At 47.6% G+C, this 13530-nt stretch overlaps 1 protein-coding gene across 8 annotated transcripts in view; it reads left to right on the top strand.

Annotated features, from left to right (window-relative positions):
• UBAP2 (ubiquitin associated protein 2) overlaps positions 1 to 13530 on the top strand; it is a 124677-nt gene that overhangs the window by 73422 nt on the left and 37725 nt on the right. For all 8 annotated transcript variants that reach the window (XM_087885468.1, XM_087885467.1, XM_087885466.1 and 5 more), the window contains exons 13-17: positions 1458 to 1735; positions 4700 to 4869; positions 7520 to 7745; positions 10013 to 10052; positions 11315 to 11492. In XM_087885468.1, the coding sequence (XP_087741594.1) occupies positions 1458 to 1735; positions 4700 to 4869; positions 7520 to 7745; positions 10013 to 10052; positions 11315 to 11492 (892 nt within the window). The remainder of the gene's footprint in view (positions 1 to 1457; positions 1736 to 4699; positions 4870 to 7519; positions 7746 to 10012; positions 10053 to 11314; positions 11493 to 13530) is intronic.

Here is a 13530-nt window from a genome sequence, read left to right as displayed (position 1 = left end):
AGTGGTTAGAATGCAGCATTGCAGGCTAATTCTGCCCACAGCCAGGAGTTTGATCCTGACTGCCTCAAGGTTGATTAGGCCTTCCATCTTTCCAAGGTGGGTAAAATGAGGACCCAGATTGCTGGGGGCCAGAGGCTGACTCTGTAAACCGCTTAGAGAGGGCTGTAAAAGCACTGTAAAGCGGTATATAAGTCTAAGTGCTATTGCTATTGTGATAGACAGACAGACAGACAGATAGAGCCATGGTGGCGTAGTGCTTAGAATATAGTATTGCAGGCTAATTCTGCCCACAGCCAGGAGTTCAATCCTGAGTGGCTCAAGGTTGACTCAGCCTTCCATCGTTCCAAGGTCGGCACAATGAGGACCCAGATTGTTGGGGACAATATTCTGACTCTGTAAACCACTTAGAGAGGACTGTCAAACATATAAGTCTGTTATAGATATATATATGAGAGAGAGAGGGAGAGGGAGAGGCTAATTCTGCCCGCAGGAGTTCGATCCTGACCAGCTCAAGGTTGACTCAGCCTTCCATCCTTCCAAGGTTGGTAAAATGAGGACTCAGATTGTTGGGGGCAAGAGGCTGACTCTGTAAACCGCTTAGAGCAGAGTTTCCCAACTTTTCCAGGTTGGCTCCTTGGGGCAGGGAGGAGGGTGGGGGGAAAAGAGAGGATGATTTTGTGGGAGGGGCAGGCGCATGTGCGCATGCATGAGTGCCTGTAACGTTTGTGGCGATGCTCACACAAGTGGGGGCACCACCGCCCGCTACAACGCTCGGGTGAGTGTGGCCCCAAGCGCCCCCAATGAGGCTCGCATGACTGGGAGTGGTTAATTGTTCTCCGTAAGAGTAATAGTAAGAGAGTTGGAAGAGAGATTGGAGGTCTTCTAGTCCAACCCCTGTCCAAGGCAGGAGACCTTATACCAGTGGGTCTCAACCTTCCTAATGCCATGACCCTTTAATACAGTTTCTCATGTTGTGGTGACCCCCAACCATAAAATTATTCCTAAGACCATTGAAAATATGTGTTTTTGGATGGTCTTAGGCGACCCCTGTGAAAGGGTCATTCGACCCCCAAAAGGGTCCCAACCCACAGGTTGAGAACCACTGCCTTATACCATCCCGGACAAATGGCTTTCCATTCTTTTCTTGAAAACCTGGACACTCACAACTTCGGGAGGCAAGCTGTTCCACTGGTTAATTGTCCTCACTGTTAGGAAGTTTGAGCGAGAGTTGAGACTGGCAGGCCGAAGCTGATGGACCAGCGGTCTCCAAACTTGGCAACTTTAAAACTTCTGGACTTCAGTTCCTAGAATTCCTCAGCTGGCTCAGGGATTCTGGGAGTTGAAGTCCACAAGTCATAAAAGGGCCATCGTTCCCCTCCTCTGCTCTCAGGTGTTCCTAAAGTGAGGTTCAATGATGGATTTCCATGTTTCTTTTTTTTCCCGCTAATCCTATCCAGACTTCAAATCCCAACCTGAGCCGTCCCCGGTCCTAAGTCAACTGACCCAGCGGCAGCAACAACCCCCACCCCCACCGGCAGCCACCGTCCCACCTCCTGGACTGGAATATTTCGCCTCACAGAAAGCCCGGGAGCCCTTGCCGGTGGACAGCTGTGCAGCTGGCAACAAAACTGGTCCACTCTCCAGCCTGTCTCCAGAAAATCCAGGGGTGCCAGCCCACCAAACGCAGCAGAAGCAGATCAAGCCATCGAAGCGGAGGACGCCCCCAGTTTCAAAAGTGAGTAATTTTGCAGGGGGCAAGAGATAGGAGGGGAATTTCTGGTAAACGGCTGATGCAAATGAAGACAGCCTGTGCCAGGTCTGCCATCTTCCACATTCTCCAATTCCGAGGCATCATCATCATCTTTTAATGTCCCCATAATCCCTTGCGGAGTGGAGTCTGGGCAACTGAATGGAGCTGAGTGATTATTGGCCGGATGCCCTTCCTGTTGCCAATGCGGAGTTTTGTTCGGCAGATACATTCTCATTGTGCCCAGAGAAAGAAATATCTGCCTCTACCTAGGATTGACTTCACAGCCTCCTGATTGTGAGGTGAGAGTTCCAGCTCTAGGCCACCGCACCACTCCTCCACCCCCGTTCCATCCTGCCATAAAATGCAGGGTAGGGGGATAGATTGAAGAGGCAGGGAGGAGGGATTAACAGGGTTACAGGAACCGGAGATGAAAGACTGGCCGATCAAGGATGGGGCTGTGAGAATGGGATGTGGAACTCTACAAACAGCTGCCAAACCTCAAAGATGTTCCCAAAACATCTAATTCAAATATCATTGGACAATGATAGTCAAGGGGAGGGGAGGGGAGGGGGAGGGGAAGGGGAAAACACAGGCTTTGCATGAGAATATTCCTTTCAAGCTTTGCTTACGCAGTAACCATAGAAGTAAACCTTTCATTTCAAAAAGGGAGTCGAGGGTCTTTCTTTCCTAACGGCTCAAGTTGAGACGAGCCTGACAGCCTGTCCCATTTTACGGGATCATCTGAGGAGTCCTGTAATTCCCCTTTTGTGACCTTCGAACGAGCAAAATCAACAGGGAATCCAGATTCACTGAACAACCAGGTTAACCATTTAACAACTGCAGTAATTCATTTAACACACGTCGCGAGAAAAGTCATAAAATGGGGCAAAACTCACTGAACTCATTTCTCGCTTACCGTGTTTCCCTGAAAATAAGACCCTGTCCTATATTTTTTTGAACCCCGAAAGAAGCGCTTGGCCTTATTTTCAGGGAGGTCTTATTGTTTTGGGGCGTGTGGAGCAAGATGGGGCTCCTCTTGCCGTCTTACCTGATTTCCAGCTCTGTCTCCCTAACCCTAACCAGAGGAAATAGCGGAGACTGGCTGCGTATGCAGTTAAATATTTTCCGGGAGGCCTTATTTTCAGGGGGGGTATTTTCGGGGTGGGGTGGGGGCTTATTTTGAGCATGTGCTCAAAAGCCCGATTGGACTTATTATTCAGGGAGGTAGCAACATAAATTTTGGGCTCAATTGGTCAGGTCCTCTTTTAGGATAACGCCCAGAAACTTCAAACTGGCCACTTGCTCCACTCAGTCTCCATTGATGAGCAAAGGCTGGATGTCTGATCTGTTCCTTCTATAGTCCACTATAAGCTCCTTGGTCTTATTGGTGTTCAGGACCAAGTTATCGTCTCCGCACCACGAACACAACCGGTCCACCTCATCTCGATAGGCCAACTCATGATGAGTCCCACCACTGTTGTATCAGCTGCAAATTCAGTAATAGGATTACTGGCGTGAGTGGGAATGCAGCCATGCACACAAAGAGTATAGAATAAGGGACTCAACACGCCAGAATAAGGGCTGAAGAGATATGATGACCTAATCTGAGCCTCTGAGAGCGGCCAGACAGAAAATCCGTAATCCAAAGGCAGATTGAATAAGAATGCCCAAGACCCATAAGTTTAGACACTAGTTTACGTGGAAGTATGGTGTTAAATGCAGAGCTAAAGTCTTCAAACAGCATCCTCACATCCTTCTGCCCCCCCACCCCCCACCCCCCGGCTGTTCCAAATGAGTCAGTGCAGTGTGAAGAGTGATGGCTAGAGCATCCTCTATAGATCTATTTTTACTTAGAACAGCAGCCTCCAACTTTTCGGGGACCAGTTCTGTGGAGAGAAGCTTTTCCAAGGACCAGAAAGGATGTGGTTTCGTGCGATGCCTGCATCCCGCGGATGGGGCTTTGCTTGCTTGCACGGCCTGGTTTCTGGCACGATGCGGTCCGCTGCCGGTGGTTGGGGACTCCTGAGTTAGAAGGCCAAGTTGAGACAGGTCGGACACATCCTTTCCAATGACAGATGATCAATGCCCCCACGGAGAGGGCTCGCAATTTGGGCGTCCTCCTGGATGCACGGCTGTCTTTAGAAGAGCATATGACGGCCGTGGCCCGGGGGGCTTTTTATCAGGTTCGCCTGATATGCTAGTTGCGCCCCTTTCTGGATCGGGACTCCCTACGCACCGTCACTCAGGTGCTCGTCACCTCCCGACTGGACTACTGCAATGCTCTCTACATGGGGCTCCCCCTGGGGTGCACCCGGAGGCTCCAGCTGGTTCAGAATGCAGCCGCGCGGGGGATTATGGGAACGACGGGGCACTCCCATGTGACACCTCTCCTGCGCGAGTTGCACTAGCTCCCGGTGGTCTTCCGGGTGCGCTTCAAAGTGTTGGTGACCACCTTTAAAGCGCTCCATGGCTTAGGGCCGGGGTATCTACGAGACCGCCTTCTGCCACCAATAGCCTCCCACCGGCCAGTACGCTCACACAGAGAGGGCCTCCTCAGGGCGCCGTCCGCCAGACAATGTCAGGGAGAGTCTTCTCTGTGGCGGCGCCCGCCCTCTGGAGCAACCTCCCCCCAGAGATACGCACAATACCAGACCTCCGGACTTTTCGTCGGGCCCTGAAAACTTATTTATTTCACCTAGCCGGGCTGGCTTGATCCCACTGTTTCGGTTAAATTGAATTGATTTTAATTGGGTTTTAAATTGCGGCCAAAAATATTTAATTATTTTTTAAACTGTTTTTAAATTTTGTATGTTCTGTTTTATTCTGGCCGTTCACCGCCCTGAGTCCTGCTGGAGAAGGGCAGTATACAAATTAAAACAAATAAATAAACAGGAAATGTTCCTTTTCCCTGCTGGCATTCCTGGTTACAATCTGCTATGTCCCTTTTAGATCCCTTCCTCTGCGGTGGAAATGCCTGGATCGACTGATGTTTCGGGCCTAAACGTACAATTTGGGGCACTTGAATTCGGGCTGGAACCTGCGGTCTCAGATTTTGGACCTGCTGCAAGCTACGAAAGCAGCCCAGCACCCAATAATATCTTGTACACCAAGCCTGTAAAGTAAGTGGATTTTCAGTCTAGGGGCGGGGTACAAAGAGAGGCCGATGGCCTCGTCTGTGTCATCATCTCAATGACGCAGGATGTGACAGGCACAAAGGAGGTCGTTTGAGCAGTGGTGGCGTTCGGATGACTCTCCTGGGCTCTGACACAGATGATTTGAGAAGCAGGAACGTAAGGCTGAAGCTTCCTTCTGAGTTCCTGAAAAGATCTATAGTATCTAAAAAATGACGGTACCAGAGAAGGTTAAGAACTTCAGAAGGGTTGTGGGCATTCAGTTCCATTTCTTCTTGGACGATGCTGGATTCAAGCATGATATAAACAAGCTGACAGGTTGGGAAGAAGGAAGCAGGAGAGGAAAATAGTTTGGTAACACTGATGATGTTACCTAGTCAGGTAATCAGATGTCTGCAAGGAAACCTCCAAGTTTAGAGAGCACTAAGGACCCCACAGTCGTCCTCCACCTCCTCCTCCTCCTCCTCGCAAACCCCGTTCCCTTCTAGCACTGATAATGTTACCTAGTTGGGTCATGAAACATCTACAACTGTGATGGTGAACCTATGGCACGTGTGCCACAGGTGGCATGTGGAGCCATATCGGTGGGCACGCAAGCGTCGCCCTAGTTCACTTCCGGCGCTTTTTCGGGCCTTGCGGGCCCACCGGAAGTTGGGAAACAGACTGTTTCTGGCCTCTGGAGGGCCTCCGGTGGGACTGGAAGGCCCATTTTTCGCTCTCCCCAGGCTCCAGAGCCTTTCTAGGAGCCTGGGGAGGATGAAAACGACCCCCCCCCCCGGTGGCCCTCCGGAGGCTGGAAATGGCCCATTTCCCGACTTCCACTGGAAGTTTCCAAACTTCGGGTGGAAGTCCAAACTACCAAACGGGCCATTTTCGGCCTCCAGAGGGCCACCGGGGGTGGGGAAGGGCTTTTTCGCTCTCCAAAGGCTCCTAGAAAGCCTCTGGAACCTGGGGAGGGTGAAAAAACAGGCCTATTGGGCCCACCGTGCCATCGCTTGCCAAAAGCGGGGGGGAGCACAGGGGGAGCACATTGAATTATGGGTGTGGGCACGTGCGCGACCCCCCCCCCCCACATGACTGCGACCCTCCACTTTTGGCACACGGTGGCAAAAAGGTTCGCCATCACTGGTCTACAAGAAAACCAAGCTCAGAGAGCATCAACAACTCCACCAGTAGTTCTCCTTCCTTCTCCTCCTCCCTTCTCCTCCTTCTCCTTCTCCTTCTCCTGCTCCTGCTCCTGCTCCTCAACCCCACTCCCTTGTAGAACTGATGATATTCCCTAACTGGGTCATGAAACGTCTGCAAGAAAACCACCAAGCTCAGAGAGCACCAAGCACCTTCCTCACACTTCAACCCTGAGCAGCTACGAATATTCTGTTGTCCCTGCTCCGATTCAACGTCTGAAAAATCGGTCAAGACATTTCCTGAAATGTTAGAATATCCAAGCGCCACTCTGATAATTCCTCGGCCTCGGTGCTTTTCGATCTGTCTCTTGAGACAGAATATTTAAATGCAGATCTCATGGCTGAACCCTCCGCCCCCCCCCCTTTCCCCCCCCCCCAGATTTTCATGCTTTTTCTCTCTCACCTCTTTTCTGACTCAGCATTTTCAGGAGTCTCAAAAGTGTACATAACCGCCTATGCATATTTTTCCCCCTTTGTTTCGATCGTTTTACATAACCGTCCACCTCACAACCACTTTAAACTTCTGCAAACAACGCAAACCAACAGAAACGGGCCAAATCCTTCCCTTCCATGCCTGGGAAAGCTGCCATGCCTTGAATGCTTTCCAAAGTGTGAATAGAGTTGTGGTTAAACTTGGGCGGGGTGGAGGTGGAAAGGGTAAAACAACCTTAATCCTGTTATTTGCCTTATTATGCGTTTAGCTTTTCACCTCATGGATCCCACCCGTTCGGAATGCATTTTTCAGAGGCTGAAGCCCTGGGTTGCATAAACAGAGGCATCGAATCAAAATCACAGGAAGGATTAGTACCGCTTTATAAAGCCTTGAATAAATAAACTTCTGGGTTTCCTTGAAGTCTTGACTTTGCCTCCCCTCTGCCAGGACTCAAACTTCTCGTAAAGGCTGCTTGGTCTTTTTAAGTCGCGGAAATGTTTGTCAAATGTTCCTTTTTTTCTCCCTATTCATGTACAGGTAGTCCTCAGCTTACGACCCCGATCGAGCCCCACATTTCGGTTGCTTAAGTGAAAGTCCATTTTTTTTGCCCCATTCTGCAGCCTTTCTTGTCGCGGTTGTTAAATGAATCGCTGCCGCTGTCAAGTTAGCAGCAGGGTTGTTTGGCAAATCCGGCTTCCTTATGGACATAGCATGTCGGAAAGTCGCAAAAGGGGATCACGTGGCAACACACACACACACACACACACACCCGGGGACGCTGCAACCGTCATAAATATGAGCCAGTTGCCAAGCGTCTGAATTTTAATCACGGGGACGCTGCGCTGTTCGTAAGTCCCTTTTTTTCCAGTGCTGTTGTAACTACGAACGGTCACGACACCGTTGTAAGACGAGGACTGCCTGTATTCCCGGCTGCGTATCCCTTTTAGCCTAGCTGGTGAGCTGCCTAGTGACTCCTGAATAAACCTTGACCAAGACCATATGTGGTTTTTACCTTTTCCAGTGAACCTCTGAATACCTCTTTGCCAATGTCCAATACAGTACAGGAGTCCGCCTACGTCACCCCTGTCGTCACATCCAGCCTGACCTGCTCTCCCCAGAGCACTAGCCTTGTAACGGATTCCTCCTCCTCCTCCTCCTCCTCCTCTTACGACCAGGCCTCTGCGCATAACAGGGTGACATACCAAAGTTCGGTGCCTCCGTCAGAACCTGCCTCCGTGGCTGTCATGGTAAGTATGCTCAGGGAAACACATCACTCATTGCCCTTGGTGGACTTCTTAAGATGAGGGTGCTTGCTGGCATTGGATTAACTCCCCTCCCAACTGTGTTCCTTTATATTTACTTTTATTTAGATGTTTTTATGGCCTTTCACTTGCCAAACTTTTTTTTTTTTTTAATAATCTTTATCTACATTTTACCATTAAAAACAAAAAAAAGAAAATGACATAATATATAAATAACAAACAAAACATACAACAACAAGAACCTACAAAGCTAGCATATCTATAAACAGTACCTTGATAACCTAGTACTCGGTACTGTATATCTATATTATAATCCGGAGAAGACAGAGCATCTTACATATCTTTATAAAACAATTAGGTCTATCCGACCTCACTTTACTCGTATAATATAAGTTTCTCAATACATATAGTTCCTCTTCTAAACTCTTAAGCAGCTCACAAGCAACAACATACAATATGGAAAAATACCGTTATTTATTTATTTAGCGTCTTGTGAGAACTAAATAATTGTCCAGGTGGAATCTACCCATCCAAATTAGAGTCAAACTCTGCCTTAATGGCACTTAATCTATCAATCTACTTTGATTTATTATGTTTTTCCATATGCCATCCAGGAAACCTGACAGGCGGGGTAGGAATTCAGGGCTTTTTCCACTGTAATTCCTAACAATCGGTATTTAGGTTCTGCGGCCCTCAATTGTGTAAATTAGTTCACAAGAATATTTTTCTCCTGCATCTAAATTGGCAGCCTCCTTCATACCCACAATTGTGTTCTGTGTTGTGAAGGCGTTTTGTTTTTAACGGATCAAATCGGATCTCCCCATCTTGAGCGTCAACCAAGTTTTAAAACTCTTTTGAGTATGGGGGGAAAAAATCCATATTTTATACCCCGGCAATTAATTTTTAGTCCTTTCCTTGTTACAGGAGGTCCTTGAGTTACCCCTGTAATGAGGCCTGCCCATTATGGTCGTGAATTGTGGCGGTTGTCAAGACATCATTAAATCTTTTTTTTAATTTATTTTTTTACCAATGGTAGTTAATGCTGCAGTCATTAAATTGAATCCGTGTTCACTAGGGCAGGTTTTACAACCTGTGGACTTCAACTCCCAGAATTCCTGAGACAGCCAAGCTGGCTCAGGAATTCTGGGAGTTGAAGTCCACAGGTCATAAAGGGACCATATTTGCCCACCCCTGCACTAGGGGACAGTTTTGCCAAACCACCCCCCCCAAAATAAATAAATAAATAAATGCTGGTTAACCAAAACATTGCTCAAAGGTAAATGCTCAACCATCATAAAACACAGTTACATGATTGTGAGATGTAGGAAAGGTTGCTTACGCACCTGAAATGTGGTCATGTGACCATGGTGGTGGGCGGGCTACCTTGACCTGCTTCCACCACCCCACACTTCAAATCCAGGTGATAAATAGCCCAGTGGTGGGTTTCTACTGATTCGCCCCGGTTCGAGCAAACTGGTAGCGGCAGCAGCGGGAGGCTCTCCCCCCCCGCCCGGATGTCATCACTGATGTACTGCACATGTGCAGAAGGTTCTGCGCATGTGCAGAAACGCCATGTGTGAGCGAAGCACGCGCTCACAGTTTCAAACCAGTAGCGAAGGTAAGTGAAACCCACTGTGAAGTACCCTGTTTCCCCCAAAATAAGAACATCCCCTGATAATAAGCCCAATCGGGCTTTTGAGCGCATGGCAATAAGACCAAGCGCTTATTTCAGGATTCAAAAAAATATAAGACAGGGTCTTATTTTTGGGGAAACACGGTACCCCCACCCCCAGTAGGTCCATCGTAACTTTGAATGGTTGCTAAGTGACACGTTAAAAGTCTGTAGCGATTCTCAATCATCCAAGTCATGGTTCTCACAAAAGTGCTTTTTCAGGAGGCAGCTGGACTTTCTTGTTTTTCTTTGAAGACGTTTTGCTTCTCACCCAAGAAGCTTCTTCCACTCTGACTGGAGCTGATTCCCTTCCCCACCATCCTGTGAGAACGGAAGAAGCTTCTTGGATGAGAAGCGAAATGTTTTCAGAGAAAAAACAAGAAAGTCCAGTTGCCTCCTGAAAAAAAAAAACACCTTTGGGATAAGTGACAGGTTGTAAGTTGAGGACATTAGCTAAAGTGATAATTAAACGTTTGGGAGAAGAATGACATTGAACACATGGGGATCATTTGATATACTTTGTATTTTTGCTTTAATTTTTCGGTTAAAAACGACGCTAATCCGTGTCTTCGACTTTCAGAATGGACACAACGGTGTTCGAATGCAGCCAACTCTTGACAGTAAGTAGATGAAATCTCAGCTTGACATCTGCACTTAAAAGTTTTTGGCGGCTTCTGCATGTCATCCATGCCTGAGTTTTTTCCCCTTATTTTGGCAGACAGGTGGGCTGATTGCTTCCCAAATCTCTGAGAGAATTCTGGGAGTTGAAGTCCATACGTCCAATATTGAGAAAATGCTTTCATAGTAGAATAAAAACAAAACAGGGTAGGCCCCTATCTCTCCTTTCCCATCCCTTTCCCAGCTTTGGCCAACGGTTTAAATGATAGGGTCCATGTTACTCTCTTCCTTAACCCTAAATATTGGATTTTTTTCCCATGCCAATTTCTCCTACTGGATTTCCTGTAGCAGAAAGCAGTTTTAGTAGTCCAGAAATGAGCAGCAGCAAGTCAGTTTTCTATCCATTACAGGTAGTTCTGGGTTTACAACCATTCATTTAGTGACTTTTGCAACCGCATTGAAACAGGTGACTTAACGGCTGGTCCTCGCATTTACGACCAATGCCGTATCCCATGGTCACTTGATCGAAAGTTGGGCGCTGGGCATGTGGTTCACTTAACTGCAATGATTTGCTTAGTAACCATGGCAAAAAAAATATATCATAAAATCAGGTGCAATTTCCTTAATGATCTTCTTGCTTAGCAACAAAAATTCTAGTCCCAATTGTTGGGGTTATAAGCTGAGAACTACCTATTATCACCTTAAAATATGTTTTGAAAGCTGTTGTGTCATCATTCCTAAATCAATCATAGTGATGGCATCTATGGAGATTCTCAGTTATCCAGGTCATGGTTGTCCCAAAGGTGTTTTTTTTTAAAAAGACAACTGGACTTTGTTTTTCCTTGAAGAAGTTTCTCTTCTCATCCAAGGAGCTTCTTCAGTTCTGACTGAATGATGGAGAATGGAAGGATTTATATTCCTTGCAGCCAACTGGTCCTTAGCACTCTCTCTCTGAGCACCTTTGGGACAATAGTGATGGTGGGATCGACTGTCTTGGTTTTTCTTCAACAACATTTCAGCTGGGCAACTTTTAATTGCAGAGAAGTCTGCTTGCAGTATGACTCAGTCGTTCTCTTTCGCATCCACCTGGAAGGGGATGGAGTAGGTAGCTGAAAGGGCACCTGAACTCCTTCCTCTGAGAAGGAATCCTACCATAGCAGAAACACACCTTCTAAAACAAAAAGAAAAACCCAAGTCCTGATTGGCACAAATGATTGGCTATATTTCCATTTCTTCTCTGAATACCATTTCCCCAACTTTGCAGCTGCTTCGTCTGTTCCCACGTCAAAGCTGGAAACCTCTCCTCCGTCGCTACCTGCCCAAGGTCCTTCGTTGCCGAGCACCACGGCTTCCACCTCTTTGCTTCTGCCTTCAGCACCTTCTCACACGGCAGCACTTCCATCAAGTGACTTGGCCAACAGCTCCCTCTCTCAGTTAAGCAGGTACGGCAGAAGATGGAAGGGGAGGCTTTGTGGGCAGTCGCCAGGCTCCAAAAACAAAGGAAGACACTGTATGATTCTCCTAAGCAGATTCCTTTATTGTTCCTCAGCTGTAGACAGAATCGTGCCAAAGTAAAGCATGCTAACACCCCCCCAAGGCAGATACCCTGGGAACTATTAGGGAGGAGCTGTCTTCACTCTCTTTCTCACACACAAACTATCTAAACTGCATTGTCTGTTGCTCCTCTGGAATGCATTCTCTCCTTTCTGGAAATATCGGAGGAGGGAGGAAGTTCTCAAAACCCAAGAAACCACACATTGTGATTATTCCTAGCAGATTCCTTTATTGTTCCTCACTGATAAGACAGAATCTTGCCAAACTAAAGCATGCTAACACCCTCATAAGGCCAATAGTCTGGGAACTATTGTGGAGGAGCCATCTACCTTCTTTCACTCACACAAACTATCTAAACTGCACAATCTCTTGTGTCTCTAGAATGCAGCCTCTCCTTTCTGGAAATCCGGAGAAAGAAGGGAGGGAGGAAGGGAGATAGGAAGGGAAGGAAGGGAGGGAGGGGGGAGGGAGGGAAGGAAGGAAGGAAGGAAAGAAGGAAAGCAAGGGAAAGGAATGTGTTGTGACGGAGGGAGGGAGGAAGGGAAGTAATGGGGAGGAATAAAGGAAGGAAGGAAGGAAGGAAGGAAGGAAGGAAGGAAGGAAGGAAGGCTCCCAAAACCAAGAAACACACATTGTGATTATTCCTAGCAGACTCCTTTATTGTTCCTAACTGATAGACAGAATCTTAACAAACGAAAGCATCTAACATAAGGCATGTACCCTGGGAAGTATTAGGGAGGAGCTGTTTTCATCCTCTTTCTCTCCACAAACTATCTAAAGGGCATTGTTTCTTGCTCCTCTGGAATGCGGCCCATCCCTCCTGGGAATCCAGACCCCATTCCATTACACCAATAGCTGCGTGAGCAGGGAACGCCATGGAGATCCTGATAAATTAGCTTATTTCATTGATAAAGTGTTCCATCCTGCTAAGACTCGGGATGAATCCGAACTGCCTCCTTTTCTTGGTTGGCCTGGCACTATTGAGAAGAACAAGGGAGAAGGTCTTAACAGCTTCTTCAGAATGCCCAGCAACGGGAAGGGCCATTTGGCTAGGGAAATTCTGGCAACGGAAGCACACGCATCAGGAAACTGCCCCAGATTGGGAGGGAGATGGTGGTGGAAACCAGGAGACTCTGAGTTATAGTCCCACTTTAGTCATGAAAGCTGGCTGGGTGACTGGGCCAATCCCTGGGGAGATGGTGAGTTCTAGTCCTACCTTAATCATGAAAGCCGGCTGCGTGACTTTGGGCCAACCACTAGGAGACAGTGAGTTCTAGTCCTACCTTAGTCAGGAAAGTCAATTGGGTCACTTTGGGCCAATCACTAGGAGACTATGAGTTCTGGTCCCTCCCTAGACATGAAAGCCAACCAAGAGACTTTGGGCCAGTCAGAAGGAGACTGAGTTCTAGTCCCACTTTAGGCATGAAAGCCGGCTGGGTGACTGGGCCAATCCCTAGGGAGATGGTGAGTTCTAATCCTACCTTAATCATGAAAGCTGGCTGCATGACTTTGGGCCAACCACCAGGAGATGGAGAATTCTAGTCCCATCTTGGGCATGAAAGCCGACTGGATGACTTTGACCCAACCACTCGCTCTCAGCTCAGTCCCCATCACAGGATTGTTGTTGTGAGGGAAAATAGGTGGTGAAAGGACAATATGATCAGCACCTTAGGTTGTTTGTAATAAAAATAAAAATTAAAAGGTGGGATATAAATCCATTCATTCACTCGTTCTGGGGAGGCCTAGGCCCAGCAGCATTGAGCTCATAAATCTTCGGTAGCTGAAGCTTTCACGAGGCAAGTAGACTTTGGTGTGGTGGTTTTCTTCTAAAGATTTCTTCTGAACCTCTTGAACTGACACTCTCCACACGATTGTCGACTTTGAGGGAGACCAGAGACTGGAATGTTTTATGAGATGCTTAGATAA

The sequence above is a fragment of the Pantherophis guttatus genome, chromosome 2, assembly GCF_059756535.1.
Source record: "Pantherophis guttatus breed Tessera chromosome 2, ASM5975653v1, whole genome shotgun sequence".
Taxonomy (NCBI): domain Eukaryota; kingdom Metazoa; phylum Chordata; class Lepidosauria; order Squamata; family Colubridae; genus Pantherophis; species Pantherophis guttatus.
The sequence above is the reverse complement of the archived record's forward strand: the minus strand, read 5'-3'. Positions and strand labels throughout refer to the sequence as shown.